Genomic DNA, 16,564 nt, shown 5'->3' on the forward strand with positions numbered 1-16,564 from the left:
AATAAACCAACAGTTAAGGAGTTTGGCTGCTAACCAAAAGGTTGGACGTTTCAGCCCATCCAGAGGCACCTTGAAAGAAAGACCTGGTGATCCACTTCTGAAAAATCAGCCATTGAAAACCGTATGGAACACAGTAGTACTCTGACACACATGGAGTCACCATGTGTTGGAATTCACTCAAGGCAACTGGTCTCTTTCTCTCAATCAGCATTTGAAGGGATGCAGCAGATGAACTTAAAGTTTGAGCAGAAAAACCAAAAAAAAAAAAAAAACCCGTTGCCATCCAGTGGATTTCGACTCACAGTCATAGCGACCCTCTAGGGCAGAGGAGAGCTGACCCACAGGGTTTCCAAGTAGCGACAGCCAAACGCTTCATCACTGCGCCACCAGGGCTCAGAGCAGCACTTTAAGACTTGAAACTTTCCTATAGAAAGCACAGGGGCAGATGAGAATCTTTTATCAAGTATTTCAGCAGCTGTTGATTTCTGAATGGAGTGTGTAGCTTTGTAGCTCCTGTGTTTATTCCTGTATTTACCGCCTTTGGCCCTTAAAGCAGCCACTTGACAGCTGCTGACAAAAGAGGAAATGATTTGAATGCAGTCTTTGTTTTAATGACTTTCTAAACTCAGGAGTTTTAAAACAAGTTTTATCCATGGATTTCCTGCCTTGTTTTACTCCTGCTATTGCTTATAAAACAACTGCGCAGGAGTTAAAGTATCAGTGTAAAGTCCTGTACAAATACTGACTTAGTAACCAGCTCTGCACATAAGACATTGGTGCAGGTTAAATTCCAAGCACGTCTTTTATTTTGCTAGCGATCCGGGGGGGTAGGGCGTGGAAGAGGGAACTGGGAAGGGAAGAAGGGGAAGTTATACCTTCCTTTCTTTGTCTTCCTTAGAAAACCAAGCATGGCGTCTTCCATGAGGAGCTTGTTTACTGACCACAGAAGATATGCTGAATCTTTTCGGAGGTTTCTCAACAATTCCACTGAACACCAGTGCATGCAGGAATTTATGGACAAGAAGCTGCCAGGCATTATAGCAAGGTAACAAAAAGGGACGTTTCTGTCAAAAAGACAAGCCTTAGACTGGTTCTGTGGGCTGGGCGCCGGGATAAGGGCGAGTTACTGATAGCAGCTCGAAGTGCTCGCTGGGCCGGCCCCTCCTCACTCCCCTGCTCGCCTTCTCCTGCAGCTCTATAGTTAGACTTTAGCTTTAAACATTCAAAGGCTCGGATTTGTGCTGCATTTCCAGCAGTGCAGAGATCGGTGTTAACCATTTAAAGGCACAAATCCAAGTTCATTTGGGAGAAGATAAGATACCCATCTTGGAACTCACATTTTTCAGCCCTGCTCCAAATTTTATATTTCAAATCAGTCCCAAATGGAGCCTAGTATTCTTTTCATTAGAATCAAATATAAATGATTGCCAAATACTGTTTGCCTCTGTGGATTCAGTGGGTGCCCCTCCGTTCTCATTATATCAATTTAAATTCATTTTCCTTATCCATTATTATTGTTATCACTCTCAAAAAATTATCGTCTATCCTTTTCAACTTAACGTTAGCAGTGTGGCCGCAAAAAAAGGAGTGTTTTCCCATTATCAGTGAAACTCACTAGTTGCTGTCCTTCTCAGATGCGCTTTTTTTGTGATTAATGTGTTCAATTTGTGCCAGAGCTGATAAGCATTATAAGAGTAACAGATTTCACATGCTAAAGATAATCAAATCGCCTCTCTGGAGGTGGATTGCTGTAACTTACTCTGCTTCAGGAAATAATGATGGAGAGCTGAGAAGAAATGATTGAATATGGATCCAATTTGCAATAGCCAAAGGAACCTGATATTTTATCTTTTTCTGGATGTCATTACTGTAGGCCTGAAATTCTTTTACCAGAGCAGTTCTCCTGCCTGGCCAGAGCAGGCATTGTTGTATGTATGTGGGATTCTAGTTTTGTTTCTATTCTTAATGGTTGAGTTTCTAAATGTTAGCTTTTTTTTTTTTTAAATGGAGTTATATACTATATTGGATGGCGCAAGCGGTTTGCAATAGGCTGCTAACCTAAAGGTTGGTGGTTGGAATCCACTAAGCTGCTCCGCAGAGGAAAAGTCCTGGCCATCTGCTTCAGTAAAGATTACAGCCCCCAAACCCCTATGAAGTAGTTCTGCTCTGTAACATATGGGGCCACCATGAGTCGGGGCCGACTGGAGGGCAGCTAACAACATTAGTAATTAATACATGATAGGATAACAATGCAAAAATCAAAGCAGACAACAAACAGACAACTTATTATCTAGGAACTCATTATAGTTTGGAGCCCTGGTGGCACAGTGGGTAAGAGCTCGGCTGCTAACCAAAAGGTTGGCAGTTTGAATCTACCAGGCGCTCCTTGGAAACCCTATGGGGCAGTTCTACTCTGTCCTATAGGGTCGCTATGAGTTGGAATTGACTAGACGGCAATGGGTAATTATAGTTTACTTTTTTGGCTCTTTTTCTTATTTCTAAAATTAAAGGTATTGAGTTAATTTTTGAGTTCTTTTTCAAACTAGAAGTTGTGTTTAGAGCTGTAGTTTATCCAGAACCTTGGTCTTCTTCAGCCATACAGTTTGGTTTGAAGAGGTACTTTGGATGGATTCAACATAATGAAAGATGACCCCTCCCGTCTCCAAGGTGTATACCATCTTACTTGATATATTGAATGTAAAATTTGTGAAAGACCGAAGAATTTTCCAAGGAATTATCAAATCTTCATTATAATGGTAACATATAATGTAATTAGGAATTATCTGAACTAAGTGTGAGTTATTGAAAAAAACTCATGGTGTCCCCATGTGTTTCAGAGTAGAGCTATGCTCTATAGGATTTTTTTTTCCAATAATATTTTATTGTGTTTTAGATGAAAGTTTACACAGCAAATTAAGTTCCCATTTAACAATTTTTATACAAATTGTTGGTGCCATTGGTTATAATTTTTACAATGTGTCAGCATTCTCATTATTTCCATTCTGTTTGTTCTGTTTCCATTGATCTAGTTTCCCTTCCCCTCCCTACCATCTCATCTTTGCTTTTGGGTAACTATTGACAGTTTGGTCTCATATAGTTAATTGTTTAAGGGAGCACATTACTTATGGGTGATGTTGTTTATTTTATAAGCCAATCTATTATTAGGCTGAGAGGTAACCTACAGAAATAGCTTCAATTCCGAGTTAAAAGGGTATCTTAGGGCGATAGTCTAGGGCGTTCCTTTAGTCTCTGTCGGTCTAGTAGATCTGGCCTTTTTTAGGAATTTGAGTTTTGTTCTATATTTTTCTCCCATTCTATCCGGGACCTTTTGTTGTGCTCCTGGTCAGGACGGTTGGTAGTGGTAGCTGGGCACCATCTAGTTCTGGTCTCAGGTTTGAAGAGGTTGTTCGTGTGGGCTATTAGTCCCGTGGACTATTTTCTTCTTTGAGTCTTTGATTTCTTTCAATCTCTTTTGCTGCATATGAATAGAGGCCAATAGTTGTATCTTAGATGGCCACTCAAAAGCTTTTAAGACCACAGAAGCGACTCATCAAACTCAGATGCAGACTTTGTGAACTATGTTATGCTAGTTGACTAAGTTGTCCCCTGAGACTATGGTCCCAAGCCTTTTGACCCAGTAAACCAATCGCACAGGTTGTTTGGATATGTCTAGGAAGCTTCCATAACTGTGCCCTCTACGTGATCTGTGATATATGTGTATATGTATGCAGCACACACAAATGTGTATATACATATACCTACAGCTACACCTATACATGCATGTGCATTTACTCACATGTACTGTCCTACACACATATATGTATCCAAATCTACATATGTAACCACATACATATTTTTTGGTTGTTTTTAACGTTGTTAGAAATTATATATGTCATAGCATTTACCGAGATTGTCCCTTTTTCTCACGTACTTCTTAGTGTCTTTATTTACCTTGGTCAGGTTGTACTAACTTCACCCATATTTGGGACTGCCTGTCCCATCACCAAAAATAACAAGTGTCTACTATCTAGAAAGTGATTGCCCCTTGCTACCCTTCCCATCCCTGGTAGCCATCAAAGAACTTCGCTATTTGTGTGTATGTCTATTCTTGACTTTTATAATAGTGGGACTGTACAATATTTGTCTTTTTGTGATTGACTTATTTTAGTCAGTATAATGTCCTTCAGATTCATTCGTGTTAAAAGATGTTTCTCGGACTCCTCATTATTCTTTATTGTTGCATAGTATTCCATTGTATGTATGTACCATAATTTGTTTATCCATTCATCCCTTGATGGGCACTTAGGTTGTTTCCATCTTTTTGGTATTGTGAATAATGCTGCAATGAACGTAGGTGTGCATATGTCTATTCGCGTCACTGCTCTTAAATCTCTAGGATATAACCTAGAAGTGGGATCACTGGCTCATAAGATATTTCTATTTCTAGCTTTTTGAGGAAGTGCCATACTGTTTTCCATAGCGGATGTACCATTTTACAATCCCACCAGCAATGTATTAAACAAAGAAACCAAACCCACTGCCGTTGAGTTGATTCCAGCTCATAGTGACCCTATTTCCAAGGAGCATCTGGTGGATTTGAACTGCTGACCTTTATGCTTAGCAGCCATAGCTCTTAACCACTATGCCATCAGGGTTTCCAATAATGTATAAGAGTTTCAATACTCTCCCAACCTCGCCAGCGTATGTTGTTTTCTTTTCTTTATTTTTTGATCTTTGCTATTTTTGCAGGGGTGAGATGGTATCTGATTGTATTTTTGGTTTGTGTCTCTCTAATGACAAATGATTGTGAGCATCTTTTCATGTTATTTGTTGGCTACCTGAATGTCTTCTATGGTGAAATACTTGTTCATGTCCTTTGCCATTTTTTGATTGCATTATCTTTTTGTTGTTGAGTTGTTGCCATTTTTTGATTGAATGTCTTTTTGTTGTTAAGTTATTAAAATTTTCTCTATATTTTAGAGATTACACCCTTATCAGATATGTCATGGCCAAAGATCTTTTGCCAGTGTGTAGGTTCTCTTTTTACTCTTTTGGTGAAGTCTTCTGATGAGCATAAACATTTAATTTTTAGGAGCTCCCAGTTATCTAGTTTATCTTCTGGTGTCTGTGCATCGTTAGTTATAGTTTGTCTATGAGGTTGAGTTGGTTGTGTTATTTAGCTTGCGCGCATCTGTGCAGGACTCTGGCGTCTCAGGGAGGGGGTGGTGGGTGTGACTTGGCTTGTGTACTTTCATTTCTGATGGTGCATCAGGGCACACGCTAATGCAGATGGCAGACAGAGTGATGCTTGCACTGGGCCAGTTTTTGGGGGTGGTGGGGGTGGTGAGGCTCTAGTTTTTATTCTGTGGGTTGACTTTTTGCCTGGTGCCTCCACTGAGAAGCAGTCCCTGCACTAATCTTTAGCTCCCTCCCTTCCTGCATTCACAAGAGGGGGGTGGAGTTCTCACTGTCCCTCTGTTCCTCCCCTTTACTCCCCTGGCAGATGTGCACTCCCTGTCCACACTATCTCCCTCTCTAAGGTTCCAATGGCTCAGTCTGTTTCATTTGCTCTAGAGGCACTTCCCCATGATTCCATGGTTTCAAAACTATACCACTCCTGTGCTTCCCCCCTTCAAGGGTGCTCCATTCCTGGCCATGTCCTGCCCACCTAGTAGTTTCTTTGGGGGTGGGGGAGTGGGGGGATTTGTTTGCACAGAATCTCTGTCATCAGATGTGCTCTTTTTGCAGTTGCTTTCCTGGTTTCTTCAGTCAGGGTTGTTGTTCAATGCCTTCCCAAAATGGCCATGCTGCCCTGCCCAGCAGGCAGGGCACGGTGAATCTGCAAATCTGTTTTCCTGCTGGCCTCATTCTGTCTCTCCTTCCAGTTGGTGCCCAGTCTGTTTCTTGAACTCTCTGTTTTATGTTCTGGAGTCTGAGGTCATTTTTTGTGTCTGTTTTACTTAATTTCTTGAGTCTTTGTTGTCAGAGGGTCATTACAGTACATGTATCTAAGGCGACATATTGACCACTGTCTCGTTCCCTAGGGTTTTCAAGGCTGTGATCTATGAGAAGCAGATTGCCAGGCCTTTCTTCTAAGGTGCCTCTAGGTAGGTTTGAACTGCCAGCCTTTTGGTTAGTATTGGAGTGCTGAACCGATTGTACCATGATACTTTTTCCTAATGGTTGTGTTCAGAATAAGATTTAGCTAAAAGGCCTTTAAAATTGTTGCTTAAAGTTGTTTATAAGTTATAAGTAGACAAAATGTCTACTTAATTTTTAATTTTTATTAAAGATATGCACAAACATTTAAAAAAAAGTTAAATGGTTCTAGAAAGCTTCTTACAACCACAACAACAAAAATAAAAATAGTAGTCCCTTGCCCCACCCACTCCCACACCTGATTCCTGCTCTCCAGAAGCAACCACTTTTAAAACTTTGAAATCTTTTAGTTGATCCTCATGGGATTTTCTTTCCTAATTCTAAATAACATGTTATTCTGCTATTTCTTAATCTTGCTATATTAAAATAGCTACACAAACGTGCAGTTTCCTTCCCCCATAATGTCAGTAAGTCAAAATTTTTCTTTAAATTATTTGGTGTTAATATCATTTTTGCTTGGTTGCTCAGTGGTTAAAGCGCTCAGCTGTTAACCAAAAGGTAGGCCATTTGAAACCACCAGCCACTCCATGGGAGAAAGATGTGGCAGTCCAATTCCAGAAAGATTACAAAAAAAAAAAAAAAACCAAACCCACTGCCACTGAGTTGATTCTGACAGACTGGAACTGCCCATAGGGTTTCCAAGGCTGTAGATCTTGTAAAGCAGACTGCCATGTCTTTCTCCTGATGACAGGCTGGTGGATTTGAACCACTGACCTTTTAGTTAGCAGCCAAGTGCTTTAACCACTGTGCCTTGGAAACCCTATGGGGTAATTCTTTTCTGTCCAATAGGGTCACTGTGAGTCGTAATCGACTCCACAGCTGCTGGTTTGGTTGTTGGTATATAGTTCATAATTGAACAATGCATTATACTATAATTATATTGCTTTTCATGTACAACTTTTTGGCTTTGCTAGAGTTAACTATTGCCTTGATTTTTGTTTGTTTAGTTTTCTGTGTACCTATCACTACTTTTGGAAACCCTGGTGGGTAGTGGTTAAGAGCTATGGCTGCTAACCAAAAGGTTGGCAGTTTGAATCCACCAGGCGCTCCCTGGAAACTGTATAGGGCAGTTCTACTCTGTCCTATACGGTCACTATGAGTCGGAATTGACTTGATGGCAGTGGGTTTGGGTTTTTTTAATCACTACTTATACCCCCAAGCAGAAGTATTAAACTCCTTTCAATATATTCAAACAGATCAAGTAATCTGTCAGCTCCTGCCTTCCCTCCTCCCCCCATGGGAATGTCTTTCCTGAAGTTTCTGTACTTCTCTTCCAATCTGGGCTGATTTTGCTCTTGGTTTGCTGAATAACTGTTGATCAGGGAATTTACTTCACCTTCTGTGAATTCACTTCTCCTCTATTCAATATTGGATCCCCTGATTCTGGATGCCATGCCTTTCTTTCTTGGTTTCCTCAGCCCATTTTTTCTCAAGCTCACCCTTTAAGAGTTTTCCTGGAACGGGGTACATGGGAGGTAAACTTTTTAAAACTTTGGATGTTTGAAAATGCCTTTGCTCTACACTCATCTTTGTTTGATAGTTCAGCTGGGCGTAGAACTCTATGCTAAAAATGGTTTTATATAAAACATTTAAAGGCGTTTTCCTATGTCTTTTAACTGCTAGCGTTGTCGTTAAGAGATCCAGTGCCGTTAAATTTCTGATCTTTAGCATATGACCTTTTTGTCATTGTTTGTTTTTTGTTTCACCTACTTGAAAGTCTTTGGAATCTTAAGAATATCTTAAGAAAATGAGTTCAGGTGTGGGTCTTTTTTATTTGTTTAGGTATTCCCTGGGAAGGCTGGACCCTTTACTTCTGAAAATCAGCCATTGAGAACCTCAGGAGCGCAGTTCCATTCTGGCACACATGGGGTTGCCATGAGTTGGAGTTGACTGATGGTAACTGGTTTTGGTTGCTGGGTCCTTTCACTCAAGATTCAAATCCTTCACTTCTGGGAAAACTTGGTATTATTTAATCATTCCTCCCCTCTAATTTCTCTTTCTGAAACATCTTTTCATCAAACACCAGAACTCCTGTATTGAGTCTCTAAGTTGTTTATATTTCCAATTTTCTAAGACTTTATTTTTCAGTCCTTCTGTTAATTTTCTGCTATGATATTTCTAATTTTAAAAAATGTTTCTTTTTTATGGCATCCTGTCCAGGTTTCATAGATGCAATATCTTCTCATTTCTATTATAAAACTTTACTCTGCTTCCTGCATATTCCAGCTAAATTCTCTTTTTCAGTTCCTTTTGTTCTTTGTTTCTCTTGTTAGGGGTGTTCTCGAGCTAAGTGATGAAACTTGATTATCCATCCACTCAAATAGTGGCTCTAAAAAGCAGTTTGAATGTTTGTGTATGTAGGGGCAGGACTTGGTTGAGTTGGGGACTCATGGTAGTAATTAGGAGTGGACTCAGCTATTTCCTGGGGGGGTCCCCAGATATCAAGATGTGAAAGTATATTCGTTAGGCTATTTTGTTCCCCATCAAAATGTTGTTTACATAGTAGTAAATAATAAAAGTTTTTATTTCATTTGTTACATGCAAAGCATTTATATCCTTGCTTGAAATATACTAAGAGTTCAATAATTATTAGTTATCATCATAATGTATACATGCGATAAATGTAGTATCATATAGTATAATCAATAGTATAATATAGTATTGATAGTATTTATAGAGGAGTTGTAGGATTACAAGAGCTAATTTATGTAAATCACTTAGCTGTGCTTGGAGTAATAAAAACTGCTAACATATGTTGAGTGCTTGTCATGTGCAGACACATTTCTAAGAGATTTACATGAATTAACTCATTTAATACTCACAATTCCTCTATGAGTTAGATATTATTATTAAGAATCATATAAGGTCTATGGTATTATTATACTATTTCATACTTAATAAAGGCATGGAGAGATTAAATAACTTGTGCAAGGTAACATAGCACCAAGCTGGAATTTGAACCTGGGTGCGATGCTCCAGCCTCACTATGCTATCTGCGCATATGAGCATTTTTAAGAATTAACAAAATGCATTAAGTGTATTAAGAATCATAATTATGAGTTGGAAGATAAATAGAATAAGAAAGCAAATCATTCACAGGTGTCCTTGACTCTGTCTTCTCCAGTTTCCTCAAGAACGGTTGCTTCAACTTCTGTCTTCAATCTGTCACTCTGTGCTGGCTGCTACACTTCAGCCTAAAAACAGGTTTGTTTATCATTCTAAAGCCCAAACAAACAGACGCTATCTTTCAGTTCCTGTGAACCCTCTAGCTGTCATCCCCTTTCCTTTTTCACTCTTTCATCCTATTGCAACAATCTCTAGTTCTACTTCCTCTTTACTAAATTCATCTTTAATCCCACTGCCATCTGACTTCTGCTCTCAAGCTTCATTTAAAATTGCTGTTATCAAAGACATTTCTATGGCCAAATTCCAGGGAGATTTTTCTTTAATAGTCCACCCTGCTACCTTTGGCACTAAAAGCAAGCAAACAAAAAACCAGACCTGTCCATCGAGTCAATTCTGACCCCTAACAACCCTATAGGGCGGAATAAAACTGCCCCATAGGGTTTCCAAGGAGTGGCTTTTGGATCTGAACTGCTGGCCTTTTGGTTAGCAGCCGAGACCTTAACCACTGTGCTACCAGGACAGCCTTTGGCACAACTGGTGGCTTTTCTCCTTCTCTAATTCTCCTACCACCTCTTTGAGTTTTGTTGCTTTGCTTGTTCCCCTTCGTGGAGTCCCCTTACTTCTATATTTTATATTCCACTGCTCTTCTAACTCTTTGAAATATCCTAGGGTTATGGAGTCTACTCTCCTAATTTTGACCATACATTTTATGATGACAATTCTCCGGAATACATCATTGACTCTGATCTCTCTCCCACCAAGATTTAATCTTGCATATCTAAGTGTCAGCTGAATACAGATTCACCAAAAACTTTAACAAAACTTAGAAACTTGCCATCAAGCTATATTCTCTAGCTTCCTTTTTGGCACCATCCTTCACCCAGTCATCCAAGCGAGAAACTTGGCAGTCACTGTGCACTTGTACTTCTTTCTGATCCCTTCACATCAATCTAAAAGCAAATCCTACTGATTCACTTCCAAGTTCATCTATTCCACTCCAAGTTGGGAGTAAAGTAGTGTCTTATTCATTTTTATGTAATTAATGCCTAGGATAGGTACATTCCAGTTGCACACAGTAAATGTTTAATAAACATTTTTCTCATTGGAATGAAGGTTGGACAAGGGAAGGAAAGAAGGCAGACATTTTAGAGATGATCTAAATTACCTTATCTTCTCCCCCATTTACAATGAGTGGTTTGTCATGTCACCTGATTCAAATGCCCACCTTTTCTGTTTTTGTTCTCCAAACTACCTCTAAACAAATGGTATTTCCCACCTCCAAGATGTTTATTAGCACTACTTCTAAAAGTCTTCCAGTTCAAGATTTTTAATGAATGGAACCTATACTTCTAAAGATACTTTAAAGAGTAATGTTGTTGTTGTTAGGTGCCATCAAGTAGCTTCCAACTCATAGTGACCCTACGTACAACAGAACGGAACACTGCCCGATCCTCCACCATCCTCACAATTGTTGCTGTGCTTGAACTCATTGTTGCAGCCGCTGTGTCAATCCATCTTGCTGATGGTCTTCCTCTCTTTCACTGACCCTCTACTTTACCAAGCATGATGTCCTTCTCCAAGGAGTAGTCTCTACTGATAACATGTCCAAAGTAAGCGAGTCGAAGTCTTGCCATCCTTGCTTCTAAGGAACATACTGGTTGTTCTTCTTCCAAGACAGATTTGTTCATTCTTCTGGCAGCCCATGGTATATTCAATATTCTTTGCTAACACCATAATTTAAACGCGTCAATTCTTTTTCGTTCTTCCTTATTTATCCTTCAGCTTTTCATGCACATGAGGTGATTGAAAATACGTTGGCTTGGGTCAGGGCACTTTAGTCCTCAAGATGGTATCTTTGCTTTTGAATACTTTAAAGAGGTCTTTTGCAGCAGATTTACCCAATGCAATAGGTCGGTTGATTTCTTGACTGCTGCTTCCATGAATGTCAATTATGGATCCAAGTAAAATGAAATCCTTGACAACTTCAATCTTTTCTCCATTTATCATAATGTTGCTTATTGGTCCAGTTGTGAGAATTTTTATTTTCTTTATGTTGAGGTGTAATCCGTACTGAAGGCTGTAGTCTTTAATCTTCATCAGTAAAAACTTCAAGTCCTCTTCGCTTTCAGCAAGCAAGGTTGTGTCATCTGCGTATTGCAGGTTGTTAATGAGTCTTCCTCCAATCCTGAAGCTGCATTCTTCATATAGTCCAGCTTCTCAGATTATTTGCTCAGCATAGAGATTGAATAATTGTGGTAAAGGGATACAAGCCTGACACATACCTTTTCTGATTTTAAACCATGCAGTATCTATCCCCTTGCTGTGTTTGAATGACTGCCTCTTGGTCTATATACCGATTCCTCATGAGCCCAATTAACTGTTCTGGAATTCTCCCGTTCTTGGCAGTGTTATCCGTAATTTGTTATAATCCACACAGTCGAATGCCTTTGCATAGTCAATAAAACTCAGGTAAACATCTTTCTGGTATTGTCTGCTTTCAGCCAAGATCCATCTAGCATCAGCAACGATATCCCTGGTTCCACGTCCTCTTCTGAATCCGGCTTGAATTTCTGGCAGTTCCTTGTCAATGTAATATAACCATCGAAATGACTGGGAATTTTCATGTTGGCCTAGTTTTTGTTTACTGTATTTTCAGTCTGTGATTTCAACTAGACTTAATAAGCAGGTTTTATAGGACAACTAGCACATTTTTCCTAAACTATGTAATTGTTTTTTTTTTTCAGGATTGGAGACACAAAATCAGAAATTAATATTCTAAGCATAGGCGGAGGTGCAGGTATGAGTAACATTTTTTTTAAATTGACATTTCACTCAAAACAAAATACTGTTTGGTGACAATATTGTTAATTCTATAGGAAAGCTATTTTCCTCTGCTTTCCAGCTTATTAAAACTAGTAAGAGCAATATTACTTCAATTAAGATTTCTCTGTAAATTTATGAAAATAATACGTGCCTTCTATGTTTGTTTGCCAACTGCGCCTGCCCCCCAATGTTTTCTTAAGTGCTCTGTGCTATTTTTTTGTTTTACAGCAGCATGTAAAAAAAAATTGGTACCACCTTCATTTAAGGTATTAAAAAAAAAAAAAAAAGAATTATCTATGTGAGATCAAATTGATGACAGCAACCCAAAAGGTTTAATGGGAAGCTTAGGGGCCAGTGAGTTGAAGATAATGGTGATGGAATAATTTGGAAAAGGATGGTGAGAATAGCAGCACAACTGGAAGAATGTAATCGATGTCACTGAATTGTACATGTAGAAACTTTCAAAACGGTGTAACTTTGGCTATGTATATTTTTACCAAATAAAAGGTCCTCCAAGGTCGAGAATGGAGAGTGTTGACATGTTGTGGGGTTGTTAACCAATGTCATAAAACAACATGTGTACTGACTGTTTAATGAGAAACTATTTGTTCTGTAAACCTTCATCAAAAGTACAATAAAAAAAAATTTTAAAAAAATTGGTACTTAGCACACCATTTCTGCTCCTATCATGTGAAGGTTGGTCCCTTCTGTGTGATAAAACAATAAGAAAATTTTATCTCAAGACTTTATAACTCCTAAATAGTATGTTTTATTTTTTAATTGCTAGTCATTTGGAGGTTTCAGTTAATATAATAATATTAAAGTACGTTAATACTTGCTAATATATTAATGAATAAGGTATATTAATATATTATTTTTTTTTTTTGGTGAATGATTTTATATACACATATATGTAAATATATGTCAAGTGTTAATCACTTGAGCTTATTAAGTATAAATGTTCTTGTGCCACATGTGTGAGTTGAATTTTGACCCATATTAGCACTAAAATAACTACATGTTCTCAAATGGAATGGGAGAGCCAGTTTTTGATGTTATTATTTATTATTTTGTTGGTAAAATGTACTCTGATATAATATAATCCTTAAAATCATTTTACTGTCACCTTTCACCAAGAAAGTAGAAACCAACAAGAACAAATAATGAAGGATATTGTCATGAATAATATACAGTGTTTAAGTTAAAATATTCTATTATCAATTACTGATATTTTAGGTCCAAAGGATTAATAGTGATGAATTGCCCAAAGAGTGTCCTGTTAATTCATTTAACCAAGACACTCATTTCCAGCGTGTTTTGAATATGTGTTTCAGGAAACCTGGAGGCAACGTGACTATCATTTGATAGGGTCACTTGTACTTGGACAAGAAGAGAAGTTCTACGAGAAAAAGTAATTAAAAACCATCTCTATCACAGCCAAGTTAATTGACCTTTTAATATAAAGTTAATTGAATCTCAAATGTGTATTTATCCAGATGCTTATAAGCTATCTGAAGAAAGGAACATTTGGCCCACACAGTGATTCCTTACATAAAGGTGGTGATAGGAGCTAATATGGAGAACTCGTTGGAACAAAGGAAGCAACACTTGGAGTTCTTCTGACTGAGCCCTCACATTGTATTAATAGCAGGCTCTGGCTTGGGAAGAATAGTTGTGCCCTTTCAGGTCACTCTTCATATGAAATGTATCAGAAACAGAAGAACTCCAATAGAAATTCAAGCTATGGATACTTAGATTTCACTGCCTAAGAAAGCTACATAAAATAAAAAGCAGTAAATTTAAAATTCCTTGGTCTAGGTGCCCTTAGCATGAAAGAGCAGTGTCTTTTTGGGGGGCAGATGCCCCATTTCACTTGGCTTGAGTGCTCAAATAGCCCCTGGGAGATGGCTGTCTCATAGCCTGCAATTGTCCATCGCAAGCACTGTGCAGAAGGACAATGTATGATTCTACAGCAAGGAACTTGCTATCCTTGCCTTAGAGAAATGGTCCACTGGGTCTGTGATCTACAGTATGCCTGAGAGTTTTGCATCATCCTATGGCTTGAGTATTCTCCCAAATCGGTCACTGGCTCCAATCCCTGGCAAATGAGGTCTTTGGCCCTGTTTGGTATCTTGTGCTCAACTCCCATAATGCATCTCTTAGATTCCCTTTTCAGTCTTAGCTTATAGGCCTTGCTGATTTCTCTTCCTGGATGATCTCTTCTTGGTTCCCCAGACACCTACAGAACATGTTCTGCAGATCTTTGATGCAAATATTCATTCTCTCTGGATTCATAATAGTGCTAACACTTCTCCCTACTGCACTAGAAAAGCCTACCAAAACCAAACAAACAAATCCACTGCCGTCAATGTGATTAGACTCATAGCTACCCTACAGGGCAGCGTAGAACTGCCCCATAGGGTCTCCAAGGCTGTAAATGTTTACGGAAACAGACTGCCACATCTTTCCCCAAGGAGTAGCTAGTGGATTCGAACTGCCAACCTTTTGGTTAGTATCTGAGTGTGTTAACCTTCGCACCACCAGGGCTCCTAAAAGAACTAAAAACCTCTCTAAATGAAATTGCTGTTTTTATAGCACTTAATGTTTATGTGTCTCAGGGGCCTTTTTGGTTTCTCTTGAGAAACGTGGGGAGGGGGTGCATATACACCCTTTCTATCCTCTGCCTCCCTTCTCTAGTGTGGAGAGAGATTCCACGGTTTAAAGGAGAATGTAAGGTTGTTGGAAAAGGTGTTTGGAAGAACAATTCAGAAGCCGAGAATTGTTAGGGCTCTGAGTAGTTCAAAAGATAGGTAATCAGTGGCATTTTTTTAATGTAGGCTTTAAGTAATCTACCACGTCAATAAAATGCAATAGATAACAGGCACTGTTGTCCATAGATTATATGTTGAAATGTTAGGGAAATGTATGAAATAAATACTATGTGATCCAAAAAAAAAAAAAAAAAAGAAGAAAGAGAGAATCTGCAGGAAAATGAATCACGAATAGAAATGCAGAATACGTAGCTTTTACAGAGCCCAAACTGGGAAGTACAAGTTGTGCGTGTACATGCGCATGAATTTCTCTGTATGCTTTAATGAAACACAATGAGTGGCCAGGATTGCTTTATTCAGGATTTTGAAATAATCATGCCACGTTAATTTCAGCAGTTGCTTTTGAGTATTGAGAGAAATTGCGTTGTATTCTAAATTTCATAGAACATACTGTTGGGTCCAGTTTCGACATTGGAGCTTCCTAAAATAAAACCATCCAGTGGAGCTTCGTTATTATTCAACTTTTTATGAGTGTTGTCTTTATGCTAGACAGTACATGGAGAAAAGGAAGCCCATTTCCCTTTTGGTAAGGGAGAATGCTATTAATTTATAGTACATACATTTATGCCTGGAAAAATGTTACAGAAGGCATCAATGGGCAATGTGTTCTCCTTGCTCTGGGCTCTGCTTAAAGGAGAATCATTTTATCTGCTCCACTGTTCAGTTCTTATGTTCAAATACTAACAGGTTTTATAAGGGTTAGACATAATTATAACTAAGACGATCTCATTTTATTCAGCTTTCTACTTCTTTTTTTTTAAATTAACCTGTTGTGTTAACTCAATAACCATACCATATATAACGTAATTGTATATATGTTTATACATAATTTTATTAATCTACTGAGATAACTCACGTATGAAATAAAGCTGGTATAAACCTCCCTTTACATTTTTTTCTTTTTTCTTTTTTTGGTAATTCTCTTGCCGGTACATTCTGAGAGCAGTTAGATGGTGTGCTTGTTCTGAAACACACAGACACCAGCCTTCATACAGAAGTAAAAAAGAAACAAAGGAAAAAAAAAAAAAAATCTTAGAGGCCATCAACACTCTCGTTCTACAAATAGGAAACTACCTGAGGACTATCAAGGCAGAACAAAACCCAGGCCTCTTGACTTCAGTCCAGTTCAGCAAACTGCACTACACAGATGTAAAAGTTAATTATTGACTTAACCATGGAAAGAGTAGGTACTAATAATGACCAGCTATTTGCTCCATCCACGTCATTAAGGTCTACTATACTTTGAGGAGGCAGCTCCTCCCCAGTAGTATTTTGAGTGCCTTCCAACCTGCGGGACTCACTTTCTGGCACTATATTGGACAATGTTCTGCTGCTATTCATAAGGTTTTCACTGGCCAATTTCTTTTCCGAAGTAGACCCGCTTCCTAATCTGTTTTAGTCTGGAAGCACCGCTGAAACCTGTCCACCATCGGTGACTCTGCTGATATTTGGAATACCGGTGGCATAGCTTCCAGCATCACAGCAACACACGAGTCACCACAGTCAGACAAACTGACAGACATGTGGTGAATATTGCATTGGGCAAATCTGCTGCAAAAGACCTCTTTAAAGTGTTGAAAAGCAAAGATGTCACTTTGAGGACTAAGGTGCACCTGACCCAAGCC

The 16,564-nt window shown here is 38.7% G+C and overlaps 1 protein-coding gene across 1 annotated transcript in view; it reads left to right on the forward strand.

Annotated features, from left to right (window-relative positions):
• Nucleotides 1–743: 743 nt before the first annotated feature.
• HNMT (histamine N-methyltransferase) overlaps nucleotides 744–16,564 on the forward strand; it is a 48,728-nt gene continuing 32,907 nt past the window's right edge. Inside the window, exons 1-2 of the mRNA XM_004375100.2 lie at nucleotides 744–1,045; nucleotides 12,030–12,082. Coding sequence (XP_004375157.1) covers nucleotides 909–1,045; nucleotides 12,030–12,082 — 190 coding nt within the window. The 5' untranslated portion in view covers nucleotides 744–908. The remainder of the gene's footprint in view (nucleotides 1,046–12,029; nucleotides 12,083–16,564) is intronic.

This window comes from Trichechus manatus, unplaced genomic scaffold, assembly GCF_000243295.1.
Source record: "Trichechus manatus latirostris isolate Lorelei unplaced genomic scaffold, TriManLat1.0 scaffold00033, whole genome shotgun sequence".
Taxonomy (NCBI): Eukaryota; Metazoa; Chordata; class Mammalia; order Sirenia; family Trichechidae; genus Trichechus; species Trichechus manatus.